At 49.7% G+C, this 24,714-nt stretch overlaps 1 protein-coding gene across 2 annotated transcripts in view; it reads right to left on the bottom strand.

The window, feature by feature from the left end:
• The window catches only part of P2rx7 (purinergic receptor P2X 7), a 39,761-nt gene extending 15,530 nt beyond the window's left edge, over positions 1 to 24,231 (bottom strand). Inside the window, exons 1-8 of one of the 2 annotated variants that reach the window (XM_006970743.4) lie at positions 23,895 to 24,231; positions 11,911 to 12,079; positions 10,570 to 10,638; positions 7,545 to 7,617; positions 5,625 to 5,730; positions 4,026 to 4,106; positions 3,207 to 3,336; positions 2,285 to 2,421 (exon numbers count right to left, since the gene is read on the bottom strand). In XM_006970743.4, the coding sequence (XP_006970805.2) occupies positions 2,285 to 2,421; positions 3,207 to 3,336; positions 4,026 to 4,106; positions 5,625 to 5,730; positions 7,545 to 7,617; positions 10,570 to 10,638; positions 11,911 to 12,079; positions 23,895 to 24,019 (890 nt within the window). In that variant the 5' untranslated portion in view covers positions 24,020 to 24,231. Of the gene's footprint in view, positions 1 to 2,284; positions 2,422 to 3,206; positions 3,337 to 4,025; positions 4,107 to 5,624; positions 5,731 to 7,544; positions 7,618 to 10,569; positions 10,639 to 11,910; positions 12,080 to 14,757; positions 15,002 to 23,894 lie in introns of those variants that run through there. The other variant, XM_015996643.3, reaches the window with a different exon arrangement.
• Between the last annotated feature and the right edge of the window lie 483 nt (positions 24,232 to 24,714).

Genomic DNA, 24,714 nt, shown 5'->3' with positions numbered 1-24,714 from the left:
ACTTTTTAACTTCCTGTAAAAAGAGAAAGCTATATTTCCCCAAATACCTCATGGAGCCTGTAATTTCCTTCTCTTTTGTGACGCTGTTTGAAAAGAACTTGTTCTCTTGCCTATCAGATCTCCACAATTTATTTTTGGCCAAAGAGTTCTCCTGGTGCTCATTCAACAACAAATCTGCTAACGCTTTAGTCTAAAAAAATACTGACGTCATAACCCCTCCTGGCTTCTAGAGAGTTCAGTCCCACCAGGAGCGGATGTTCTTAGGTTCAACTCAGAGAACAGGAGGCCGTTGGCCAGTGTCTGCGTGGTACATTACCCTGCATGCTTTGGCTGACTGCTAAATAAAAATGCCCAGGAGAGTCAGGGGACCATTCTTCATGTCCTCTCTTTCTTGCTAATGGCCACAGCCTCTTCAGCACATCACCCTATTCAGTAAGGGTGATCACAAAGTTACCGGAACTAAGAGCCTCTTCCTGAGCCAGGGATGAAACTTCACTGACCCGGAGGAGGCAAAAGGCCTCGGTCGGCTTGATGCTGAGTCAAGAGTCTCCAGCTCAGATCTCCACAGGGGCCAGGCATAAAGGATGCAGGTCACAGAGAAGGACATAAAGAGTTCAGCCAATGGGAGTGGATCGGGTGGGGGGTGGGTGGGGGGAGTGTGGTTGGTATGTAAAGTGAAAAAAAAAATTGAAATAAAATTGAGGGAGACCAGTTCCCTCTTATTCCCCTAGGGTACTTTTGAGCAGGGAGAAAAAAGGAATTTGGAGATAGAAAGATATATGTAGAGAGATAGACAGAAAACACAAGATAGTCTTGGGAGGGCCTGGGTCCAAACCCACCAGCCCCTTCTGTCTCTACTAAAGGGCTTTTTAAAGAAATGCCAAGGGGTGGAGCAAAAGACCTCCCCCAGCACAGCCAAGTGCAGACCATCCCAGTCACCTGGTGACCTGGCATGTGGTCCAGCCATCCCTTAATGCAGCCCTGCTGTGTAAAGCAAGCTCAGATCTCACTAGAAAGCCTTTGTGGGCTCCCACATAAAATAAAATGTTAAAAAAAAAAAAAAAAAAAAAGGACATGAAGAAGCGGTAAGAACAGTGTCAACGTAAAAGCTATGTGCTCTTTCTCCAGGGCCCACACCCAACTCCAGCCAGAGCTGTCCTAGGGCATCTATCTGGGCCCAGTGTTACTTAAAGTTTATAAACTCTTCGTCAAGCACATTAGCTTTTCAGGAAAAAGAGGAAGCCCAAGTCTGTGTGTAGACTATCACAAGGTTTAAAACATTCCACAGGTGCAAAGGAATAAATGGAGTCTCCAGGGCTGGTCCAATGCAGGTGTTTGCTAAGTCAGGGGTGGGGAGGTACTGTGTGTGATGCTCCGCACCATAGCTGGCACCCAGGTGAGGCCCCTGACCCAGGTTCCGGGATGGAGCTCTGAGGAGAGGCGTCTGCACCCAGCAGGGTTCGAATTCGAGGGAACATCAGAGCCCCATGGAGACTTGTGAAAATGTAGATCACAGGCCCACCTCTGTACAGTCTGAACCAGGAGGTCTAGGCTGGGCCCAGGAATGCGCATTTTCGAGTCACTGTGTGCTGCTGCTGCTGCTGAGTGCTGCATTTTGAGAGCTGCTAGTCTAGACGGGATGTGAAAGGGATTCACAGACGTGACTTTGTTTCCCGAGTTCCCTCTCAGAGCCCAGGTTCCAGTCCTCCCTCATAACTAGAAAAGGGAGCCATACCTGCAGGGTCCCCATCTCCTGCTTGGAGAGGCTTCCCTGGCCACATCTTCCCATCACATTATCTTGCTTGATTTTCTTCAAAGAACTTTACCGTCATCAGAAATGCCCTAGTTAGATCTGTCTGTTGGTTCTATAGAGATATCATTTGCATGACTTACAATGCATAAGTCTCGGTTCAGTTTTTATCTTTTGTTTGTTTGTTTTGAGGTAAGGTTTCTCTAAATAGCTCTGGCTAGCTTGGGACTTGCTGTGTAGACCAGGCTGTCCTCAAACTCACAGAGATCCACCGGCCTGTGCTTCTGGCGTGCTGGGATTAAAGAAATACACCACCATGCCCAATGAGCCATTTCCATGGCCCTACAATTTTATCTTAGTGTGGTTTTAATTTGCATTTCCCTAATGACTAGTAATGTTGATGAGCTGTAACGTTTTATTTGCTTACATTTTTGTCTATGTGTCCCTTATCAGAATACAGCAGCAACCATGACGTCGCAACCTTGTCTTTTCTGTTTGCTGACTCTGCCCCATTGGCACATTCTATACTGGTACCTGAAGTTGTAGCCAGGGACCAAGGACTCGTTGGTGTACTTGTCATCCAGGCGGCGGAAGCTGTATCTGGGATAACAGTGATGGGACCAGCTGTCCAAGTTGCAGTCCCAGTAGATCTCAATGCCCATGATTCCTCCCTTGGGGGACAGTCAACAAGAAAAGTCACTGAAGTCTGTTGGGTGTGGGTTATGCACCATTATATCATTAGTAATGATATTGTAATATTATTGCGGGAAGGTTTTCTCTCTGCGGGGGGGGGAAAATGCTCATTAAAAGGTTTCAGTGCGCTGGGTGGTGATAGTGGTGGTGGCGGCGGCGGCGGCGGCGGCGGCGGCGGCGGCGGCGCACGCCTTTAATTCCAGTCCTTGGGAAGCAGAGGCAGGCGGATCTCTGTGAGTTCGAGGCCAGCCTGGTCTACAGAGAGAGTTCCAGGACAGCCAGGGCTACACAGAGAAACCCCATCTCAAAAAAAAAAGAGAGAGAGAGAAAGAAAAAAGAAAAAAAAAAGATGGAGGAAGGGACGGCCAACCAACAAATAAACCCCAGGAGCACAGCGGGGAGGTAAAGCAAACATGCATTCTCCCCTGGAGCCTCCAGAGGGCGTGCGCTGCTGTTGACACCTGAGCTCAGCTCAGATTCTGGTCTGCTACTCCAGGCACAGAAGAAAACATGTAACATTAAGCCGCACATCAGTGGTGATTTGTTACTGCAACCACAGGAAAAAATACACCAAGTAGCTCACTCAGGATTGTGGGAGTCCCTGAAGGAATGCAGGCGAAACCCTTGGCACTGGGTATGGTTTACCAAATGCAAACAAATGTGAGCCAGGATGCCAGCCTCTACCATCAGACACTGCCAGATGACATTTGACATCCTCTACCTCCCGACACATATACAACCGCTGTGCAAAAACCCCACCAACCTGGACTGCCACCTCTGAAAAGTTCTCTCCTGCTTCCTGGAAGATGTCCCCGAGTCGGAAAATGGGACACTGAGGGTTGTGAATCTTATGAAAGGTGCAAAGGATGCCCGTATCTGGCAAGATGTTTCTCCTGTGAAGAAATGCAAATGAACAGATGTTTTACCAATCATCTCTCTAAAGGGAAAACTGGTGCCTGCCAAGTAGCGCTTGCTGATTACCGTGGTGTAAATGCTCCCACCACCAATGGGACATTGTTGAACTTGACGTTGATCTACTACAAACAGATCCATTGCTCATTGGTGTGAGCTGTGTGGCAGCTCCCTTGTCTTCTGGGGACCCTTGTAGCATGTCCTCTTACATTGTGCTAGGAACAGTCTTTGTGACCAACAGCACATTGCAGAACTGGTTGGGTATCACTCCCAGAGATTGGGGCTTCCATCTCAGTGGCCCTTGCTCATCTGCGGTGCAGACTGCTTGCTCTGGTGAAGCAGCTACCGCATCCTAAGGAGACTCAAACAGTCCTTGGGTGAGAGGAGGAACTTAGCCCTGCTGCCTCAGGCACATGGGTAAGGCTGGAAAAGGACTCAGCTCTGACCAAACCTAGAGCTATCAGAAGCTCTGACTGACAGCTCTGGAAAGAGCATGAGCCAGAGACACCCAGCAGAGACATTTCCGGATTCCTGATCCACAGATGAGAGAGAGAGAAAAAAAAAGCTCCTGATAATTTTTAGGCTCCCTAGGTTTGGTTCATTCGTTCCACGGCCTTGATAACTGATGCAAACAAACTGACCCACGCAGCCCGGCATCTGAGATGCTTACGTCGTATAGTTGTGGCCGGGGAAGTCGATGTTGTTCTTGATGAGCACAGTGAAGTTCTCTGCACTCCTCAGGAGTGCAGGCCTGGGAGAGGGAAAGGGGAAGAAAACCAGGATCAGTGACCTCAGGGACCAAGAGTTGACGGGACCAGAGGGTGATGGCTTTGAGTGAAGAGAAATGAATACAGCCACTTCCCAGCGTTCTCCACAAGGCCTGTGGCTCCTCCCAGAGGCCTTCTACCTTCTCAAGACCCCCATGGCGAGGACAACATCACGTCCAACCCTGATACAATTGCATGCTTGGCTGTGGTGCGGGGATGTGTTAACATCTGACAACTAGCTCTCCAAGGGACAGACAGGAAAGAGCCTCTCAGGTAGCACTTGCTGATGACCATGCCGTAAGTCTCCCCACCGCGGCTGGAGTCAAGCCCCCATCCACCAGCAAACCTGAAACTGAGGCAGACTAAGCATAATTAGCTTTGAGCCAGTGCCCGTCAGCTCTTGAGTAGCCATGTTTGAGGCTTCCTGGATAGGCTTGAAGTCCTTGCCAGGCTGAATGATAATTTTATTTTGGTATGCCCAGCCTTTATCACAGGACCACAGACAGAATTGTCTATCATTCATCCATTCATTCATTCTTCCATCAGAGGCTCTGGGTAGCATGTAGTTCTATACTGAGTTAGGGGAATCAAAATTCCAGGCCGCAGGAAGGCCACCTACCCACCAGCCAGCCAGCCACTCATTAGCAAATAATTATGGTACGGGACGTAGAGCCGGGGCACCGGGGTACGATGATGAACAAGACCATTAGCAGTTGATAATCTATGAAAGATGGAGTCTGGCTGAAGGTTAAAATGCCGAGTGGTGGTGGCACACGCCTTTAATCCCAACACTCGGGAGGCAGAGGCAGGTGGATCTGAGTTCTAGACCAGCCTGTTCTACAGAGCAAGATCCAGGATCCAAGATCTGTGTGTGTGTGTGTGTGTGTGTGTGTGTGTGTGTGTGTGTGTGTGTGTGTATACAGGTGCGCAGGCCTCAGAATGCTCACTTGTGGAGGCTAGCAGTTGGTATCAGATATCTTCCCCCATCACCTTACATTTTTGAAGCAGTGTCTCTCACTGAACCTACAGCTCACCCATTTGGTGAGCTAGACTGGCTGGCCAGCAGCCCCTGCCTGGCTCTGCAGCCATCTGCTGCCACACTTGGCTATTCACGTCAGTACTTGGGATGCCAAGCCAGGTCCCCGGGCTGGCTGGGCAGGCCCTTCACTTACTGCGCCACCTCCACAGCCCTGCTTCCTCATATTCTTTGTCATTTAATGAGCACGGATGGATCAGAGTCAACCCTGCTCTTCCAGAGCAGCCATGATAGGCAGGGCCATCTAACGGCGGTCCGGGTCACGGCTACATGCTAGCTGGTTCAGGATTTCTATAACATGTTAAGAGCAGGCAGGGCCTTCCTAGAGATGGCTAGAGGTCTCCAAACCAGCACTTTGCAGCCAGGACTATGCTGATCAGAGAAGCCCAGGAGCCAGGGAAAGACCTCACCAGGAGCTGCCAAGACCATTGTTTGTGCCCCCCCACACACACACCACGAGACTCACCGGGGGGCTTCTTTCCCCTCCTCAGTGGGACACCAAGCAAAGACTTCACAGGTCTTCTCCTTCTTGTTCTTATCGTCATAGGGTATACACTTGCCAGTCTGGATTCCTACAAGTTTTAAGGGGTTGAAGAACCACAGATGTGATTGTACCCGAAGAGGAATATCTCTAAGGGGCACCATGTACTCAGCCCACACAGACATGATGCTACACTCTTGGTTTTTTTGTTTGTTTGTTTGTTTGTTTTGGTTTTTCGAGACAGGGTTTCTCTGTGTAGTTTCTCTGGTGCCTTTCTTGGAACTCGCTCTGTAGACCAGGCTGGCCTGGAACTCACAGAAATCCACCTGCCTCTGCCTCCTGAGTGCTGGGATTAAAGGCATGCACCACCACCACTTGGCTCACTCTTTTTTTTTTTTTTTAAGTTTGTTTATTTATGATGTATACAGTGTTCTGTCTGCATGTATGCCTGCAGGCCAGAAGAGGGCACCAGATCTCATTACAGATGGTTATGAGCCACCATGTGGTTGCTGGGAATTTAACTCAGGACCTCTGGAAGAGCAGCCAGTGCTCTTAACCTCTGAGCCATCTCTCCAGCCCTGATGCCTCACTCTTAAACCCAAGCAGCTCCCTCTTCTATGAACCCCACCCTCCTCACATATGCACTCCAAGCCAAACAGAACACTTGACAAGACATCTTTACAAAGGCCCGGAGATAGCACAGGGAGATGCTGGAGTTTTGTTAATTTTTTTTTTTTTCAGAGCTGAGGACTAAACCCAGGGCCTTGGGCACTGAGCTAAATCACACAGCCCTTGTTTGTTAAATTTTTGCAGGGAGAGATGCCTGCGAGAGAGTTCTGTATACAATGTATCCTATCCATGGACTGAAGTATGGCTTTTCATGTGGCATCTGAGTGCCTCCATAGGTACACAGCTTGTCTGGGAATGTGTGAAGCCCCATGATGAACTTGGGGAGCATCTTTCTGAAGTGTCAGGAAGGGAGAGAACTGATAAAAGGCCAGCCACATTACAATGATCTCCATGGCAACTCATGTACACATGTTGTGGAATGGACCGCAGCACTCAGGTGCTTTTCTGTGAGCATGAGTGTGTACATTGCTTTTTTTTTTTTTTTTTTTTTTTTTTTTTTTGGTTTTTCAAGACAGGGTTTCTCTGTGTAGCTTTGCGCCTTTCCTGGAACTGGCTTTGGAGACCAGGCTGGCCTCGAACTCACAGAGATCTGCCTGGTTCTGCCTCCCGAGTGCTGGAATTAAAGGCGTGCGCCACCAACGCCCCGGCTGAGTGTGTACATTGTAACCACTGGTGGCTCTTACTTCCTTGTTTTGAGACAGGGTCTCTATTTAAGCTCTGGCTGGCCTGGAACTTGCTATGTAGACAAGGCTGGCCTTGAACTCACAGAGATCCACCTGCCTCTGCCCCAGGAATGCTGGGATTAAAGACCTGCACTACCACACGAGAGTCTTACGCTTTTTAAAGTTAAAACATGAGGCAATGTCTTTTTGCAAGGTTGGGACTATAGCTCAGTGGTAGAGTGCTTACCCAGCCTGCAAGAAGCCCTGGAAAGAGAAGAAAAGGAAAAAGAAAGTGGAGGGAGGGAAGGAAGGAAAAGTAAAATTAAAAGGCTAAGCTCCCAGGTTTGGAGGTTCAAGTCCCTCCACCCTTGGGGAAGTTCTCCAACAATTAGACCCTGAACCTACATCTCTCCCCGGGGCATTCAAGCCACGCTTACAGGCTTCAGCTGGTCTATTGGGGACAAATCAGGGGACAGATAGCCTGACCTGTGATCTGGTGGAAGAAAAGGCAACTGAAAGGCGGAGGCTGAGGACTGGAAGCTGGACATCAGGAATCACAGAGATGCCAGACCGCCCTGCCTCAGCAGTTCAGGGAAAGGCAGAGAAAAAGTACCTTTACTTTGTGGGTCCATCCACCCCTCTTTACAGTCCTTGTTAGAATCACACTGCGCACCTCGGCGGGGATACTGCAGGAAGGAGGGCAGGAGAACAGAGAGTGAGCACTGCACCCCCAAGACACCACAAACCCCTGCTCACCACTGTTCACTACGGCACTGCGCCCAGTGGTCAGAAAGTGAAAACGGACCAAATCCATCGGGGTGAGACAGGACAAATTAAAGGGGGTTCATCCATAAGTGGAGCGAGTGCGTGCGTGCGTGCGTGCGTGTGTGTTTGTGCGTGCATGCATGTACGCGTATAAGCCAGAGGTCAATGTCAGGTGCCTTTCTATCACTCTCCACCTTATTTTCTGAGACAAGACCTCCCTTCATAAGACTGTCGCTCACCGATTTGGCTGGGCTGGCTAGCCTCCCATCAAGCCCCGGGGATCCACCTGTCTGCCCACCTAGCAATACGATCACAAGTGAGTACAGCTACATGGGTGCGGAGAATCAAACTCAGATCCTCCTGTGTGAATGGCAAGTACTTTAATGGCTGGCCCATTTTTTCAGCCCCACACGTGGAGGCTTGTTCAGCCAGGTCCTGACACACGCTACGTCACGGACTGACTTCAAAACAGGGATGCCGTGTGAAAGGGGACAGACACAGGAGGCCACATCCTGTATGGGTCTGTGTATAGGAAATGGCCTGGACAGCCAAATCCACAGAGGGAGAGCAGATGGGCTGTCAATGGCTGTGGAGACAGGGAAGAGATTGGTCACTAGTGGGGACAATTTGTTTGGGGAGTCAAAGTTTCCTGGGGAGGGGGTGTGGAAAATTTTCTGGAATTAGGTAATTATGGTGATGGTTTACATGATGTTGAAAAAAAATCACCAAATTGTATACTTGGAAGTCATAGGTTTTAAAGTGTATGAATTATATCTCAAAAATAAAAATGTAAACAGCAGGTGTCAGGGCAGCCAGGAGGCACTTTCAGGGATGGCCTTTGGGGTAGAGAGCAGGTGGCGAGGTCGAGGTTGTAGTGGCCGCCACTGGACCGAGAAGCTGCCAGGTACCAAGGCACAGCAGACCAGGTGGGAAGAAAGGACATCGCCAGCACCCTCCTGCCCGGAGAGGATGGGTCGGCTGTGTCCGGGGCTGAAGGATGGAGCAAGGGAAGAGAAAAGAGGGGGATTGGTGGATGTTTGACTTCATGCAGCAGGTCCAATGGCCAGTCTCAGGAGAGACAGAAGAAACACAGATGTGCAATAACCTCTGCTCAGGGTCACCTGGGCACTTGGTTGGTTTTTGTTTGTTTGTTTTTTGAGACAGGGTTTCTCTGTGTAGCCCTGGCTGTCCTGGAACTCACTCTGTAGACCAGGCTGGCCTCAAACTCACAGAGATCCGCCTGCCTCTGCCTCCCGAGTGCTGGGATTGAAGGCGTGCACCACCACCGCCCGGCTCATTTGTGTCTTTTTATAAGATCAGGGCAAGGATCTAGGCCTTGAGTCCGGGTACTCCTGTGTTCTGTGAGAGCACCTTCCTCCGTGGGTTGTGTTACCTTGGCCAAGTCATTTCACTTCCTCTAGGCTGTGTTTGGCTCATCTGTTAGAGGAGGGTAAAGCGCTTTGACTTGTAGGGATGCTCTGAAGATGGAAGTAATTTTGGAAAGAGGGCTTAGCATGTAGTCCTTGCTCAATGAATAGTTCTATGTTTTCAGACTCATTTTCTCTCTACTACCTGGATTATTTTCTTTCTATGGCCCACCAAGTCCCTGGGTTCTCCTCTTGGTAACCCCTAAATTCAACTATCAATCTTTTACCTGCAAAGCCTTGGTCACATCTGTATAGCCTAACTACCTGCCTGACTCATAACAGGTCTTGATCATCGTAGTGGGAATGAATGAATGAGTGAATGAATGAATGATTATATACTATGGCTTTTGGGCAGTTGTGATTTTCATTATCAACTATTAGGAACTCCTGAGAAAAAAGATACACCAATTCTGTTCTTGTCTGTAAAAGAAACTCTAACAACATTAGTTTTGTGTTGGTCGCATGGGTTGGAGAGAGTCCCGGTCACTCTCCTGACCGATAGATGAAGTATTTCCCTCCCTTTGGAACTGGGCCTGTGTGTGATCACAGAACTCACAGAACTAACGCGGTGCCAGCTCCAGGCTTAGACCTTCCTCGGCCCCTTCTTGGCTCTGGGGTCCCTGAGCTGCAGTTTGGAAAGTTGGCTACTCTTCTGGAGGAAGCATGTGGAAAGACTCCGAGAAGAGAAAAGCCCTCGAGAGTCCCCGGAAGTGAAGAGGTGCCCAGCACTTTGAGCTGCCAAATGATGCTTAAGGGCAGCGGCCTTGCAACCACAGCTCTGTGAGAGACTCTGTGAGAGACTCTGTGAGAGACTCTGTGAGAAAGGAGCCAAACCAACAGAAAGCCAGTCACCCAGCTGAGCCCAGCCCACGACGGAACTGAGACTAAACCAAGCTGTGTGAACCCCTGCAGGTGCACAGGAGTTTGAAGAGCTGGAAGAAGCCATACATATTCAGGTGTACATTAGGGCTTGGCCGCGTTTATTGAGATGACCAGAGACAGTGTGAATATTGACAAGCAAAGGGAGGAGGCACATGTCCAGGTGGAACGACCCAGGCCAGGCTGCAGGTCGGCTAAACTCCCCTTCCCAGAGTCATGTGGTACCCTCCAGGCTGGCAGTACCCCCGTGGAGGGAGGCCTTGGGTTTCATCTGCTCTGGGTGATTATTTTTGTTCCACAAGCAGCACATTTTCTGAGGGCTGGTAGTGTACCATGAAATGTCTTAAGTGTTTTCTTGTGTAAAACAGGGCCTCCTGAATTTGTGAGGCTCTGAGGAAATGTGAAATAACACACATGCCTGGAATCATGTTATTGTGAGCTGCACAGAGAGCCTGGGAAGGTAAGAGCAGGTGTTCACACAGGCCCCTCGACTAAGGAGAGCAGACAAAGATCTCTTTCCCAGAATGCATCTCCCTCTCGGCCTCTCTGAGAGGGTTCCCTACCTACCTCAGGACACCGCTTTTGTTCTTGGCCTTCTGACTTGAGAAAATTGGTCATTACGAAGAACGAGTTCCCCTGCAGAGAGAAATGGAGGGGTAAAGGCAAGACCTTGGGGAGCAGAACTCCTTAGGCAGCATATGTTTCGCTAAGTGCCGGGGGCGAGCCTTTGTACTCTGAGAAGCTTCTAGAAATCAGCCGTGGGCAGCATGGACTTTGCCAAGGGTTTAACATCAAAGCTGCAGGAATTGTCTCACCGGGCGGGCGGGGGGGGGGGGGGGCAGGAGAGCTTTCAAATGTGGGGAGCCGTCATTTTCCGAGCCAGCCTCAAAAAGCAGCTGTGTTATTTTCCTGACACAGTAAAATCCCATTCAATGGAGGCTCTGGAGAGCTGGGGAAGCGGAGGTGGGGTGTGGGCCGCACCCTGGGCAAGCTGTTCAGATTTCTCCGGGCTTTAATGGAAGGCTGTGGGGGCTTCCCACTACCTGGGCAATCAGTGGCTTTTATGGTTTCTAGCTAGAAACTAATAGCAGCCTGGGCCTGATGGTTTTGCCAAGTGCTCTGGCTCCCCAGGGTTGCACATGGGTTCTTTTGTTCCTCCCACCCCCATCTGTTCCTAACTCCCTGGCCTCGCTTTTATTTCTCCTTTTTTGGTGAATCGCTTTCATTTCTCCTGCGCGCTGTAGCCTCAGCCGGCCGGTGCGACCTCCACCCTTTCTCTCTCTCTCCGTCACCACATCCTTTCTTGAGAAAGACTCGAGAACCTTCTCCCGGAGGCCTTTTCAGTGATAGAAGGTCATCACACAAGCAGATGCAATCGACAAGCTCTCTGCCCTTCTGAATCCTCGCTGAGCTGGCCCTGCGGTGGCCCTGCTTCTAAAGCCGCTCGCCCTCGCTCGCATGCCGCATGCGCACGGGCGCGCCGCCGCCGCCGCGAGTGAATCAGATCCCATTTGGACTGCGCCAGGACCAGGATGTGCTATTTCCAGCAGCCCTCCCTGTAGGGCTCGATAAAGCAAAGACGCATCTTCTTTGAGCTGCTGGCTGTGACCCAGTTTGGCAATTTTTAGGTTTTCTCAGTTGGGATTTTCATAGGCTCTAAATAGAGCCGACGTTTTTTTTTTTTCTACTGAGACAAGGTCTTACGTATTCCAGACTGGCCTCAAACTCACTGTGCCGCTGAGGGTGACCTTGAACTCCCAGTTTTCCATCCTTGACCTCCTGGGGCTACAGGCTTATACTCCCACTGGTTTTATGGGGTGCCAGGGATTGAACCCAGGGTTTCATGCATGCTAGCCAAGCATTCTACCAGTTGAGCTAGATCCCTGGCGCCAGCTGCCTGGTGCTCACCTGCAAAGGGAAGGTGTAGTCTGCGGTATCAAAGACGCTGTGCAGTGACTTCAGCACCCCACCCTCCGTGACATTCTCGGTCACCTCTGCGATCCCTTTGACCTTGGTGTGCACGGAGCTGATAACAGATTCTTTCCGCTGATACAGCTTGTCACTCACCAAAGCAAAGCTGAGGACAGATGAAAAAGTGTCAGTGGTTTTCTCACAACCCAGGGCGGTGGTGTGGGCTGCAGCCTCTGTGATCGTGGGAGCTGCTTCTGCCCAGCGACCTGCTTCCTTGTGACGCTCTGTCCCTGCAAACTGGGACCAGAAGCTGTACCCCATCCCGCCCCTTAGTATAACCTACGATGGACAGAATTTCAACTCAGTCCCGTTCCTGGTGGGTTGACTGGCTCCGTCCCAGGGTTCAGGAACACCTCAGCTCTGCTTGCTCTTATTTCAGCTCGTTAGATTTTTTTGTTCTGTCTGTTTGAAACAGGGTCTCTCTATGTAGTCCTGGTTGTCCTGGTGTAGACCAGGATGACCTTTGAATTCACAGAGATCCTCCTGCCTCTCTGGGATTAAAGGCGTGCACCACCACACCCAGCAGGTCATTTCATTTATTAGAAATATGCAAAATAAATCTATAGGGGCAGAAGATGGATAGTGGCAGGAGAGAAGAAATGGGGAATGACAGTTAATGAGTATATTATTTTCTTTTAAGATGACAAAAATAGCCAGGTGGTGGTGGTAGTGGTGGTGGCAGCAGCGGCGGCGGCGGCGGCACATGCCTTTAATCCCAGAACTCGGGAGGCAGAGCCAGGTGGATCTCTGTGAGTTCGAGGCCAGCCTGGGCTACAGAGTGAGATCCAGGACAGGCTCCAAAGCTACACAGAGAAACCCTGTCTCGAAAAACAAAACAACAACAAAAGACAAAATATACTGGCAGATAAAGGCATTTATTATATAATACCAAGCATGTGTTAAATGCCACCTATGTGTTCACTTTAAAATACTCCTTTATTCCCCCCCCCCCAAGTGGTCAGTTTTATGCTATATGAATTTTACCTTGATAGGTAAGATAAAAATTGCACATGCCTTTAATCTCAGCACTCAGGACGCAGAGGCAGGTGGATCTCTGAGTTCGAGGCCAGTCTGGTCTACAGAGTAAGTTCCAGGACAACCAGAGCTACATAGAGAAAACTTATCTAAGAAAAAAAAAATCATACATTTTTATAGATATAGACATATGTCTATAGAAATATCAAAACAGCCGGGCGGTGGTGGCGCACGCCTTTAATCCCAGCACTCGGGAGGCAGAGCCAGGCGGATCTCTGTAAGTTCGAGGCCAGCCTGGGCTACCAAGTGAGCTCCAGGAAAGGCGCAAAGCTACGCAGAGAAACCCTGTCTCGAAAAACCAAAAAAAAAAAAAAAAGAAATATCAAAACAAAGGGACAAACATCAAATTCACAATGATATTTACCAGGGGAAAGAGAACGGGATGAAGGATGAGTTTCCAGGGAGCAAAGCTGGATTAGTATGCTTAAGTTTCTAAAGTTGCACAGTAGCACGTAGGTATTATATTATTCATAGCACATTTTAGTGTTTCTTCAACATCGATGGAAGAAGAAAGAAACTGGGCTGGAGAGATGGCTCAGTGAGTTAAAGCACTTGCCAACAAGACTGGCGACCTGGGTTCGATCCCCAGAACCACACACATGATGAGGGACGGAGAGAACTGATTTCCAAAAGTTGTTCTCTGACCTCCACACGCACACCAAGGCACATGAGCATGCACACTGTGGCATATGAACACAAAATGGGAACAGTTTATTTTAAGGTGTGGGTGCTAGAAATCCAGGTTCAGGACCCACTCAACATGTATGATATACACAGTTTGATAGAACCCTGTAGACAAATACAGTTATCAGCGTTCTTCGGTCTCAAAACACATACAAAACACTTGCAATGTTCTTTCAGGTTATCCCTTGCAACATCCCTCCAGAACAACACATGTTCTACAATTTGGGAAGCTCAGTCTGATGCATCATTTCCATTCCAGAACGTGCAACACATGATTATCTTTAATAGAATCCAGCCCTGTCAAAATCATAAAGGCTTTGAAAAAAATCATAAAGGCTTTGCAAATATAATGGGCTTTTGTGTCGTAATAAACATGAAATTCTTTTTTTTTTTCCCCCGAAACAGGGTTTCTCTGTGTAGCCCTAGCTGTCCTGGAACTCACTCTGTAGACCAGGCTGGTCTTGAACTCACAGAGATCTGCCTACCTCTGCCTCCTGCCTGAACACATGCTGGGATTAAAGGTGTGCACCACCACCAGCCAGTGAGCATGAAAATTCTATTAACACATCCTAGAGATGCATCAAAGGAGAAAAGAGAGTTTGCAGTCTCTTGCCCGTTAGAAAGAACAGTCTAATGATCAATCTAGTCATGAACTCTTGACCTTGTGTGATGATTCAAGAGAAACCAAGCTTCCTCTCTGGGCCATGGGCTCAGTCCTTGAATGAGGTCACAATTCTCTAATCTCTAATCCTGGTGACTATTAGCTCTAAGAAACTGATGTTCAGTGCATCCAGGCGCACACAAGTCACCAGGCCCTGGAGCAAGCACAGTGTTAAGGAGCCAGGTATCTAGCTGTGCCTGGTAGAATGGGTAAGATGGAGAGGTGGGGAGGGAAAGAGCTGGAGAACCTGGCCGGCACAAGAGACCTGAAACAGGGGAAGCTAGAATCACCCACAGACCCTTGCAGACCCGTCTGGCCCAAGAGAAGGTAGCCAGGAGGTGAAGCCAGAGGTGAAGAGGGAGGTTTGATCCTGAAGCCCTGGCACTGGCTCTGGCCTGACTCACCAAATGTAGAGGCAGATGGCCACTAGAAAGATTTTCTTCAGAGTCCCAACCCAGACGCTTTGGATATGAAGGACTTTCACCGATGTGTAGCTACAGAGCTGGTCCGCAGACAGCATGATGAGAAAGAAGGTCCTCTCTCTCAGCTCCCCGGGCAGGAAGTGCCTCTCAGCAAAGTCGGCCTGCCTCTTAGAAGGAACCCTGAGCTCTGAGCAAAGGTAACTCTAAGTGAAAGACAAACCCAGAGAGAGGCCTGCCTTCACGTTGGTTTACTCCACAGCTAGCCCCAGGACCTGGCTCCCGCCTTTGCGGCCTCTACCCCCTCTCATGTTGCCAGGAGCATTTGACACTTCTCTGAGCAAAGACACTCCTCCTGAGGTGAACCGCCAGGTCAAAGGGCATGCACATTTATGTCTCAATTCCTTGGGTCAAAATACAGAAGGCGGCGTTGTCTCGTGCAAAGCAAAAGCATGCACCCGGCCTTTCACAAAGGTCTTGACAGATAAGGGCATGGTCGCATGGGGGTGGCCGAGGCGGTGAAGGGTCTGGGTGGTACCCTGGGCATCGGTATGGCGATGAGGATAGATGTAGCAGCAGCGAGAAGCCCTCTGAAGGAGAAGGGCACAGAACGGAGCTGTAGCGTGATTACAGAAAGAAGGGGGCCCCGGCAAGCTTGCCCTGGGGTAGCTAGCTGGTGCCAGTGAAGGTGACAATGACCGGGGTGGTTTGTCATTTACGCCACCCCTTTCCCTCTTTCCCCCCATCTCTTTCCCATCTGCACTTAAGTATGATTCCTCATCTTAAAAAATACAGGCTTCCTCCTCCCCACATTCTTCCACCACGTGCAGGGCCTGGCTCCTCCCGTGCAGGCCAGTCTTTTGAAAGAGTGAGTCACCACATCCATTTCCGCATCTCCATTCACTCCTCCACCCACTCCAGTCTGGCTCCCACCCCCACCGATTCTCCGGTGCCTCCTTTGCCAGCTCACTCCCTTCCCGGTCCGACAGACATGCTACAGATGCCATGATCGGCTCTGGTGGCCATGGACCGCTTCCTTCTCCTCTTCCCTCAGCCTCGAGGAGACTACATTCTCCTGACCTCCTTGGCTCTCTCTGGCCTCGCCATCTCTGAATCCCTTGGGAACTTCTGCATCTCCTTGCCCCTTGGATGTCAGCACCACACAGGGCTCTGGTCCAAGCTTCTTGCTTTCGTTTTCTTGCTGGTCAGTTGAAGATGTCCACGGCTCCGATTACCATCTATAGGCTGGTGATATATAATCTATCTTAAAGCTCTGAAAGCAAATATCTACACAATCAAAATGCACAGCTAGGAGCCTCATATACCATTCAAACTCAAAGCCTTAAGCTCAGAACTTAGCCTTTGACCCCAATTGCTTTTCCTCCTGAACATACTAACTCCAGGAAGGTATTCCACCAACTTCTTATCAGCTGCCCAAGTCAGAAATGCAACACATTCTTGACCCATTCTCTCCGTAAGGGTCATACATTGCTCATTTATGGAAGCTGCTCTGTTGTGCCACAGCAGAGGCTTCTGGGTAGACTGGTGTATACCCAAGGCTTCTGGTGTCCACTCCAGCCAAGCCTCCCCGGATGATAACACAGCACTGGACCATGAGTCGACCCATCAGGCTGGTGTTACAGTGTCTCAGAAGGGAGGCCCAGGGTACGCCTCATCCATCCTCCTCCTCACAGATCTTTCAACTGCAAATCCTATCCTTTGAGCTGGGCAAGCATGCCACTTGGGTGGTAGCGGCAGGAGGTCAGCTGAATTCGAAGTTACTTGAAACCCTGTCTCTGATACGGCTGATGTTGCTCAACTCCACCTGTCCCCTGTCGCCTCCTCAGTTCAGATCACCCTCAGTTCACAGCTGCATGATCCAATACCGTTTGACCTCCCGCCAGGCCTGGTCCTGACGCCTCCACTCTCTAATCTGAGCATGAAGTCTGGATAAGATGTTCAAAGTTCAGTCTCAGCTCTGCCCCGACTGTCTCTGTGACTTTGGTCACCAAAGAGATTTGTAAAGGTTGTTGGACAATTCCAAACCAACAGTCCTTCTCAGTGGGAACCAGGCACCAGGGCCTCGGCTGCCGCTGCCCCCCTAAAAGAGCTGGATCCTATCAGTAATCCTTCCTGTTGCATGTCGCCAAGGATTTGCCGATCCTGATCTCTAGCAATGGTACCTTATCAGGGAAGAGTCGAGACACATGAATGTGGACTTTGAGATGGGGGATTACTTCGGTTACTTGGGCGAGTTCCAAATGCCCACGTGTCCCTGTCAAAGAGGCGGAGGGCAGCCTAACACCCACGCAGGAAAAAAAAGAGGCATTATGAAAACACAGCCGATAGAGAACCGAAGAGGCGGCCTCCTCTTCATGTTTTCCAGCACCTTCAAGATAAAGCTCAATTCTGGCCAGAGTCTGGGCCCTGCTGGCTTCTGCAGTTCCCCGGGGCCTCCCCTCTGAGACACTGTCACACCAGCCCAAGACAGTTAACTCATGGTCCAGTGCTGTGTTAGCAGCCGGGAAGGCTGGGCTGGAGTGGACACCAGAAGCCCTGGGTGAGCACCAGTCTACCCAGAAACCTCTGCTGTGGTACGATGGAGCAGAAGAGCTGGCTGCCCCAACAGCTTCCATAAAGCTAAAGAGAAAGGGATTGTGCTTATCTTCTTTCTTTCTTTCTTTCTTTCTTTCTTTCTTTCTTTCTTTCTTTCTTTCTTTCTTTCTTTCTTTCTTTCTTTTTCTTCCTTCCTTCCTCCCTCCCTCCCTCCCTCCCTCCCTCCCTCCCTCCCTCCCTCCCTCCCTCCCTCTCTTTCTTTTTTTTTTTTTTGAGATTATATGTTTCAGAATTTTTTTTTTTTAACATCTTGGGGCTAGACATGAATTAAAGGACCTCACAGCACAAGTAGTCAGAATGTTTTAGCCGCTTGCCCAATATCTTTACCAGTCCTGACCAGTGAGTCAGCGAGCATGCCTCCCTTTGGTCTGGCATGGGTCAGACAAAGTCATCCCCATCCACCGGACGCCTGAGCCACCTCTCCCCAGAGCAGGTCCATCTCAACTTGGTCCGCATCTCTCCAACTCCACCGCCCGCTCTAGCCCATTTGGGTGGCTCCAGCAGTCTCTCAGGGGCGCACTTGTACCCCATTCTGGTCCTGCTTCATGCACAGTCCCCTTCTCTCTGCACAGTGGCACTGGAGCCTTTAGGTACACCAGTCAGATGGCTCTGCTCCCCAGTGACAGATAGGTTCTTCAGAGGATCACAGTCCAGCTCTTATCCACCCTGGCTCCTCCTTATGTCCTTGCTGTCCTTCTTATTTGCTTCCTCAATCTTTGCAGGTACTGGCCTTTGGGCCCCGTGTGTCACGTGACTGGATTCTTCTCCTACAGGGGTCTCCTCCTCAGTGGCCCTTGTCTAATCCTCCAGCTGCCCGAACTCTATCATATCACCCAGGGCCAAGGTGATGAATGGCACATTTCACTTCCCCTGAGGCCATCCAGCGGGGCCTGGGTTGGTTGGGTTTGGTATCCGGTATCTTCTCCACCTCCAAGGCAGCTTCACAGAAGAGGCCCAGCCTTCCAGGTATGAGACCACCTTTTGGGGAACAGCCAGTCAGTCTGGGGCTGCATTTTAAAAGCCATACATAAGCACAGACACACCCTCTCCCCAGCAAAAGACAGCCCGAGGCTTCAAAGGACACACTGCTTGCTAGTAGTGGAGGATGGCTGGGCCAGGAGAAGCTGCTGCCAGCGAGATCATTGTTTGGCCACTGAAGTATTTCTGAGATCAGTCTCCAGGAAAGGGGGGGGGGGGGCGAAATTCACAACAGAAAGCAAATATCTCTTACCTCTCAGCACCAAAGCATCCTGTGGCTTCTCAGCTCGTGGAATAAAATTAAAGACGGTGACATTACAGGTGGCCTGGTTCAAACAGTAGCCCCTGGTCACAGCAAACCAAATAGGAGCACAGCACCAGTGGGAATCAGCAGTTGCTGTGGGCTCCTGCTGGGACTGAGGAAGGGGCTAGCCTTGGCAACAGCCAGAAGCATAGTCTCCACAGCTGTTTCGGGGCTGAGACGACATAGACAAACCATGACTACAAGCGGGCCCCAGACTCCCCTGAGATCTCTTACTTGTTTATTATTTTTATGTATGTGTGTGTGCCTGTGTGAGTTTATGTGCAGCATGTATGTACAGAAGCCTGCTAAGGCCACAACGTTTCAGATCCCCTGGAACCGGAGTTACAGGCTATTATGAACCATTATATGTGTGCTGGGAACTGAACCCAGGTCCTCTGTAAGAGCAGCCAGTGTTCTAAATCCCCAAATCATCTCTCCACCGATCTCTGGCTTTTGAAATGACCTTATAGTCGGGCGGTGGTGGCGCACGCCTTTAATCCCAGCACTCGGGAGGCAGAGTCAGGCAGATCTCTGTGAGTTCGAGGCCAGCCTGGGCTACAGAGCAAGATCCAGGAAAAGCACCAGAGCTACACAGAGAAACCCTGTCTCAAAAAAACCAAAAAAGAAAAGAAAAGAAAATATAATAAACGTTTTGTTTTTGCTTGCCAACTTTCCTCCTTTCTCTTTCTTTTTTTCTTTCTTCCTTTCTTTCCTTTCTTCCATTTATTTTGGTAACAGATTTTTTTTTTCCATTGAGATAGGGTTTCACACAGCCCAGACTGGCCTCAAATTCAATTATGTAGCTGAGGCCGCCTTTGTTACTTTGATGAAACCCTTAAATTGTCCAGAAAGCAGACCCAAAAGAGCCATCCTAGCTTCCAGTGGCGCTCTCCCAGCTCTAAGGAAAGCTGCCGTTCTTCCCGTTTATCTCAAGGTAGAGGTGGTTGACTCGTTAGGAGCCCTCCTGGGGTTTACATCTTGGTGAGCAGGTGGGACAGTAAGACATTCACTCTGAGAAGCAGAGGGAGTGAAGGTTGATAGAGGGGTCCCTAGACCAGCTAATCCCTCAGGTTTATGACGGGCACCTAACTGCGGGGTCATTACACTATTGAAATTGCTCTCTCCTGCCGAATCTGCGTAACTGAATTTGGGGGTATTCAACACACATAAGGCTTGATTCCACCACAGGAACGGATCTAGTTATTATTTTTAAAGATTTATTTGTTTGTCGTTGTTTTTAAGTTTTTGAGACAGGGTCTCACTATGTAGCCCTGACTGACCTGAAACTCACTCTGTAGACCAGGCTGTCTTTGAACTCACAGAGATCCGTCTGCCTCTGCCTCCCCAGTGCTGGGATTAAAGGCGTGTGCCATAACACTTGGCTGATTTATTTATTGTTATTTTGTATGTGTGGTGTTTTGCCTGCACTTATATATGTATACCATGTGTGTGCAGCGCCCATGGAGGCATTGGATTTCTCTGGAACTGGAGTCACAGGTGGTTGTCAGCCACCATGTGGGTGCTGGGAACAGAACCTAGGTTCTTAACCATTGAGCCATCTCTCCAGGTCTGGAACTAAGTGTTCTAAGGAGTTTTCATAGTTATCTGTTTGATCTGCTGTAAGAAACCGTGTGTTGGACAGGTGTAGTGGCATACACCTTTCATCCCATCATTAAGAAGGCAGAGGCAGGTTAGTTCCAGGCAAGCCAGGGCCACACAGTGAGACCCCACTGCTAAATAAATAAAACAAGAAATCCTCCACTGGACCTAATAATGCCACAAAGTCACACTGCTGGGAGAACTGGGACACCATCCATATATTAACACAAAATGAGCATTTCCTAACCAGCGCCCTTGGCCACTGGTCCCCTGCCAGCTGGTCAAAGGAGCATCTTATTTTTTAATTTTGACATATATGTTTGTCATCGATATTTACTGAATAGTAAATACACAGACCAAAAGTAACACCCCTAATAATAATAACGAAAGCCAAACGAGGGTTTGCCAAATGCCATAGAGTTCTCTAATAGCTTTGTTATTAGCTCATTTAGTAGTCCCAGTGATTGGCCCTGTTTTATAGATGAGAAAACTAAGACCCAAAGAGGCAGAGGACATTGGGGAAATGGCTCAGTCAGTGAACTGCTCGTCACCAGAGCATGAAGGCCCGAGTTCTCACATGAAGGCCAGGTTTGGTGGCAGATGCCTATCATGACCGTGCTGGCAGATGAGAGAGAAGGGACTCCCTGGCTGCCAGCCTAGCCAAATGGGTAAGCCTCGGGCTCAGGGAGAGACCCTGTCTCCAAACAGTAAGGTGGAGATCAAAGAACCCATGTAAACATCTACACACATGTGTGTGCACATGCACATACAGATGGACACCTCCAAAAACATGCAGGGGGTGGGGTTGAGTCCACATTTCTACATCTTAAACCCAAGCATGGTTGTGGTTACTCTGAGGCTCAAAATAGAGGATGGATCTAAAAAATATCCATTCTGCTCACAAAGACGATTTCTTAGAAAGAGCTACCAGTTGTGGATGGCTCCCCTCAAAACCATGATAAGAGGTGGACTTTTTCTTCTTTGGCTATCCAGACATTGCACGAACGGACACAGAAACAGCGGCGTGCTGGTTAAAGTGACTTGGCCAAGAAAATGTATCCAGGAGCAGGACTATAACAGAGGCCACCTTGGAGCTTGAGCAATGGCTCCGGGGGCTGTTTGCTGTGCAAGTGTAAAGACCCACATCCAACCTGCGGCAACCGTGTACAAGGTGACCATTGCTGTGGGATGTTCTGTATGTCCTGTGGGAGCCCTTCTTGGGTTCTTTGTGGCATTACCCAGCAGGTCCGCATAAGAGGATGATTAGGACCATGGGCCTGAGTGCAGGTGTCTGAGATGGTCTGCACTTGGCTGTGCTGGGGGATGGTCTGTATGTCAAGTTGTTCTGATTGATCAATAAATAAAACCTGATCGGCTGTGGCTAGGCAGGAAGGATAGGCGGGACTAACAGAGAGGAGAAATAAAAGGACAGGAAGGCAGAAGGACTGACTGCCAGATGCCGCCATGACCAGCAGCATGTGAAGATGCCGGTAAGCCACCAGCCACGTGGCAAGGTGTAGATTTATGGAAATGGACTAATTTAAGCTATAAGCACAGTTAGCAAGAAGCCTGCCACGGCCATACAGTTTATAAGTGATATAAGCGTCTGAGTGATTATTTTATACGTGGATTGTGGGACTGCAGGGCTTGGGGAGCCTGGAGAGAAGCCCTCCAGCAACAGACCATAGTAGAAGGTGCCTGGAATCCCAGCACCAGGGAGGCAGAGCCTGTAGGATCCTGCCGCTCAGTGGCCAGCCAATCTGCCTGAACTGGTAAGCTTCAGGGCTTCTGATTTGTTTTGTTTTTTTTGTTTTGGTTTTTTGAGACAGGGTTTCTCTGTGTATAGTTCTGGTGCCTGTCCTGGATCTCGCTCTGTAGCCCAGGCTGGCCTCGAACTCACAGAGATCTGCCTGACTCTGCCTCCTGAGTGCTGGGATTAAAGGCGTGCACCACCACTGCCCAGCTTCAGGTTTTGTGAAAGACACTGTCTGAAAAAATAAATAAATAAATAAATAAATAAATAAATAAATAAATAAATAAATAAATAAATAAATAAATAAATAAATAAGGAGGAGAGCTACCGAGGAAGTTGACCTCTGGCCTCCACATACACACTTACCCTCACAAACAAGTTCACACACACACACACACAGAGGCCACTCTCGATCTTAATAAACCACAGCACCTCCGCATGTCGTGTCAAAAGCACCATGGTTACCATAGTCTGAGAAACACAAGGCAAAGCCACAGGAGAGATCACATCACACCTGCGAGGTTAGTTATGATCAGAAAGCCACAGTATCGCGGTGTTGGTGAGGAGGCAGGACCGGAGCCCTCACGCTCCATTTTGCTGTGAAAAGGGAAACCTTCCCTGCAAAGCAGCCCATCCGTGCCTCCGAGAGTGACATGCAGCTGCCGCGTGACCCAACAAGTCCCCTTCTAGGTATGACAAGAATAGCAACAATCCCACATCCATCACCTGACAAATGAAGTAGTTTACACACAGTGGGCTGTTATCCAGTCATAGAATCTGGACAGCATTATTAACACACGTGACAATGTAAGTGAACACTGAAAACATGCTAAGGGGAAGAGCCAGTCACAAAGGACCGGATGCTGTATGGCTCTGTTGATATGAAATGTGAGAAATAGATAAATCCATGGAAACTAAGGGACAGTGGCGAGGTCAAAATGATGGCTAGAGGGTGGGGAGATTCATTTTGGGAAAATGCTTTTTTGTTGTTGTTGTTTGGGTTTGGGTTTTTGAAGACAGGGTTTCTCTGTGTAGCCTTGGCTGTCCTGGAACCCACTCTGTAGACCAGGCTGGGCTTGAACTCAGAGATCCACCTGCCTCTGCCTCCATGATCGGCTGGAAATGTTCTAAACTTTCTTTTTCTTTGTTTGTTTTCTTTGTTTTTGTTTTGTTTTTTGTTTTTGTTTTTTCGAGACAGGGTTTCTCTGCGTAGTTTTGCGCCTTTCCTGGAGCTCACTTGGTAGCCCAGGCTGGCCTCGAACTCACAGCGATCCATCTGGCTCTGCCTCCCGAGTGCTGGGGTTAAAGGCGTGCGCCATCACCGCCCGGCCTGTTTGTTTGTTTTTTTTTTAACCACCATACAGCTCAATGAAGACACTGAAAACCAGGAACAAGGACACTGTAAATCGGTCAAAGTCCAAGGTACACACTGTAACTTCCTAAGCTGGTTTAAAGGGGCCCCCTCGATGCTCCAAAACAACATTTCCAAACCTGGTCCTATACCTCCTAAGCTCGAGGATGACTCAGACTCCCCAGGGGAAATCCCCACCTCCACTCTGGGAGCCCGGGATGTTGGCCTGTGTCTCCAGGTTCCTCAGGCATGCCCGGCCCTGCTCATCCTGGCGTCCCTGGGCTGCAGCTGAAAAGGCTGAAGGGAGGCACATAGGCCCGCCACCCTTTCTTTGTGGCTTGCTCCAGCTGCAGCCAAGGGCCGCTTCCTCCTCCCGTTTCCTCTAAGCCAGCTATGAGAGCGTGTGTCTCGGATTTAAACCACCACGTGGAATCCAGCAAGCTTTGCACCTGCAGCTGCACCCTGGGAGCATTGGTGCTGTCCAGCGCTGCAGAGATCTGCCCGTCCCACACCCCACTCACCTCACGTAAGAAAAGACGATCACGTGCAGGAGCCACTTGATGGTGCCATAATTCATGCTCTGGATCCGGGTGACTTTGTTCGTCTCATACTGCAAGACGTCACTCCAGCGGCAGCAAGCCGGCATGGCGACGACGGGCTGGCTCTCCGTTCAGGCTGGACCTTGGCTAGACCCCTCCCAGGCTAGACCTCAGCAAACACCCAGCTAGGAGCAGCCAAAGAAAACGCACCAAGTCTTAGCAGGAACACTGGACTTCCAGTTCTTCCAGTGACTGCGGAGGGGGCGGGTCCTGGCAGCGGCCCCAAATGTGAGTGGAATAAACAAGAACCGAGTCCTACAGGCTTGGCTGACAGATGACTCCGCCCTGCCATCCTCCCCCAGACACCCGCACAAAGATAGTGTTGAGGAGATGGGCATTTTTTAAATTCTCCCCTCCCCCTTTCCTTTTGCTCTTTTGAACCCATTTCACTTGCCCTTCAAATGTCATAAGACCCTGTGTGACTCAGAGAGGGGTCTAGATACTTCCATTGCCTCTAGCCCCGTGAAGAGGCATCCGTTTTGTTTTCTTTTGTTCATTGGAGACGGGTTCTCAAGCATCCAGGCTGGCCTCAGATTTGTTATTTACCTGAGGCTGGCCTTGAACTTCTGATCCTCCCGCCTCCACCTCCTGAGTGCTGGGATTATTGGATCGCGCCACTACAAATCACAGAAATTACCCGTTCATTTTCCACATCCCTGTGTTCAGTCCACACGTACAGATGTGCGGGGTGGATGAATGGCGAGTTTTGTCCTTCCCTGCTCCCGGCAATACGCTGGTCTGC

The sequence above is a fragment of the Peromyscus maniculatus genome, chromosome 23 (assembly GCF_049852395.1).
Source record: "Peromyscus maniculatus bairdii isolate BWxNUB_F1_BW_parent chromosome 23, HU_Pman_BW_mat_3.1, whole genome shotgun sequence".
In the NCBI taxonomy this organism is placed as follows: domain Eukaryota; kingdom Metazoa; phylum Chordata; class Mammalia; order Rodentia; family Cricetidae; genus Peromyscus; species Peromyscus maniculatus.
The sequence above is the reverse complement of the archived record's forward strand: the minus strand, read 5'-3'. Positions and strand labels throughout refer to the sequence as shown.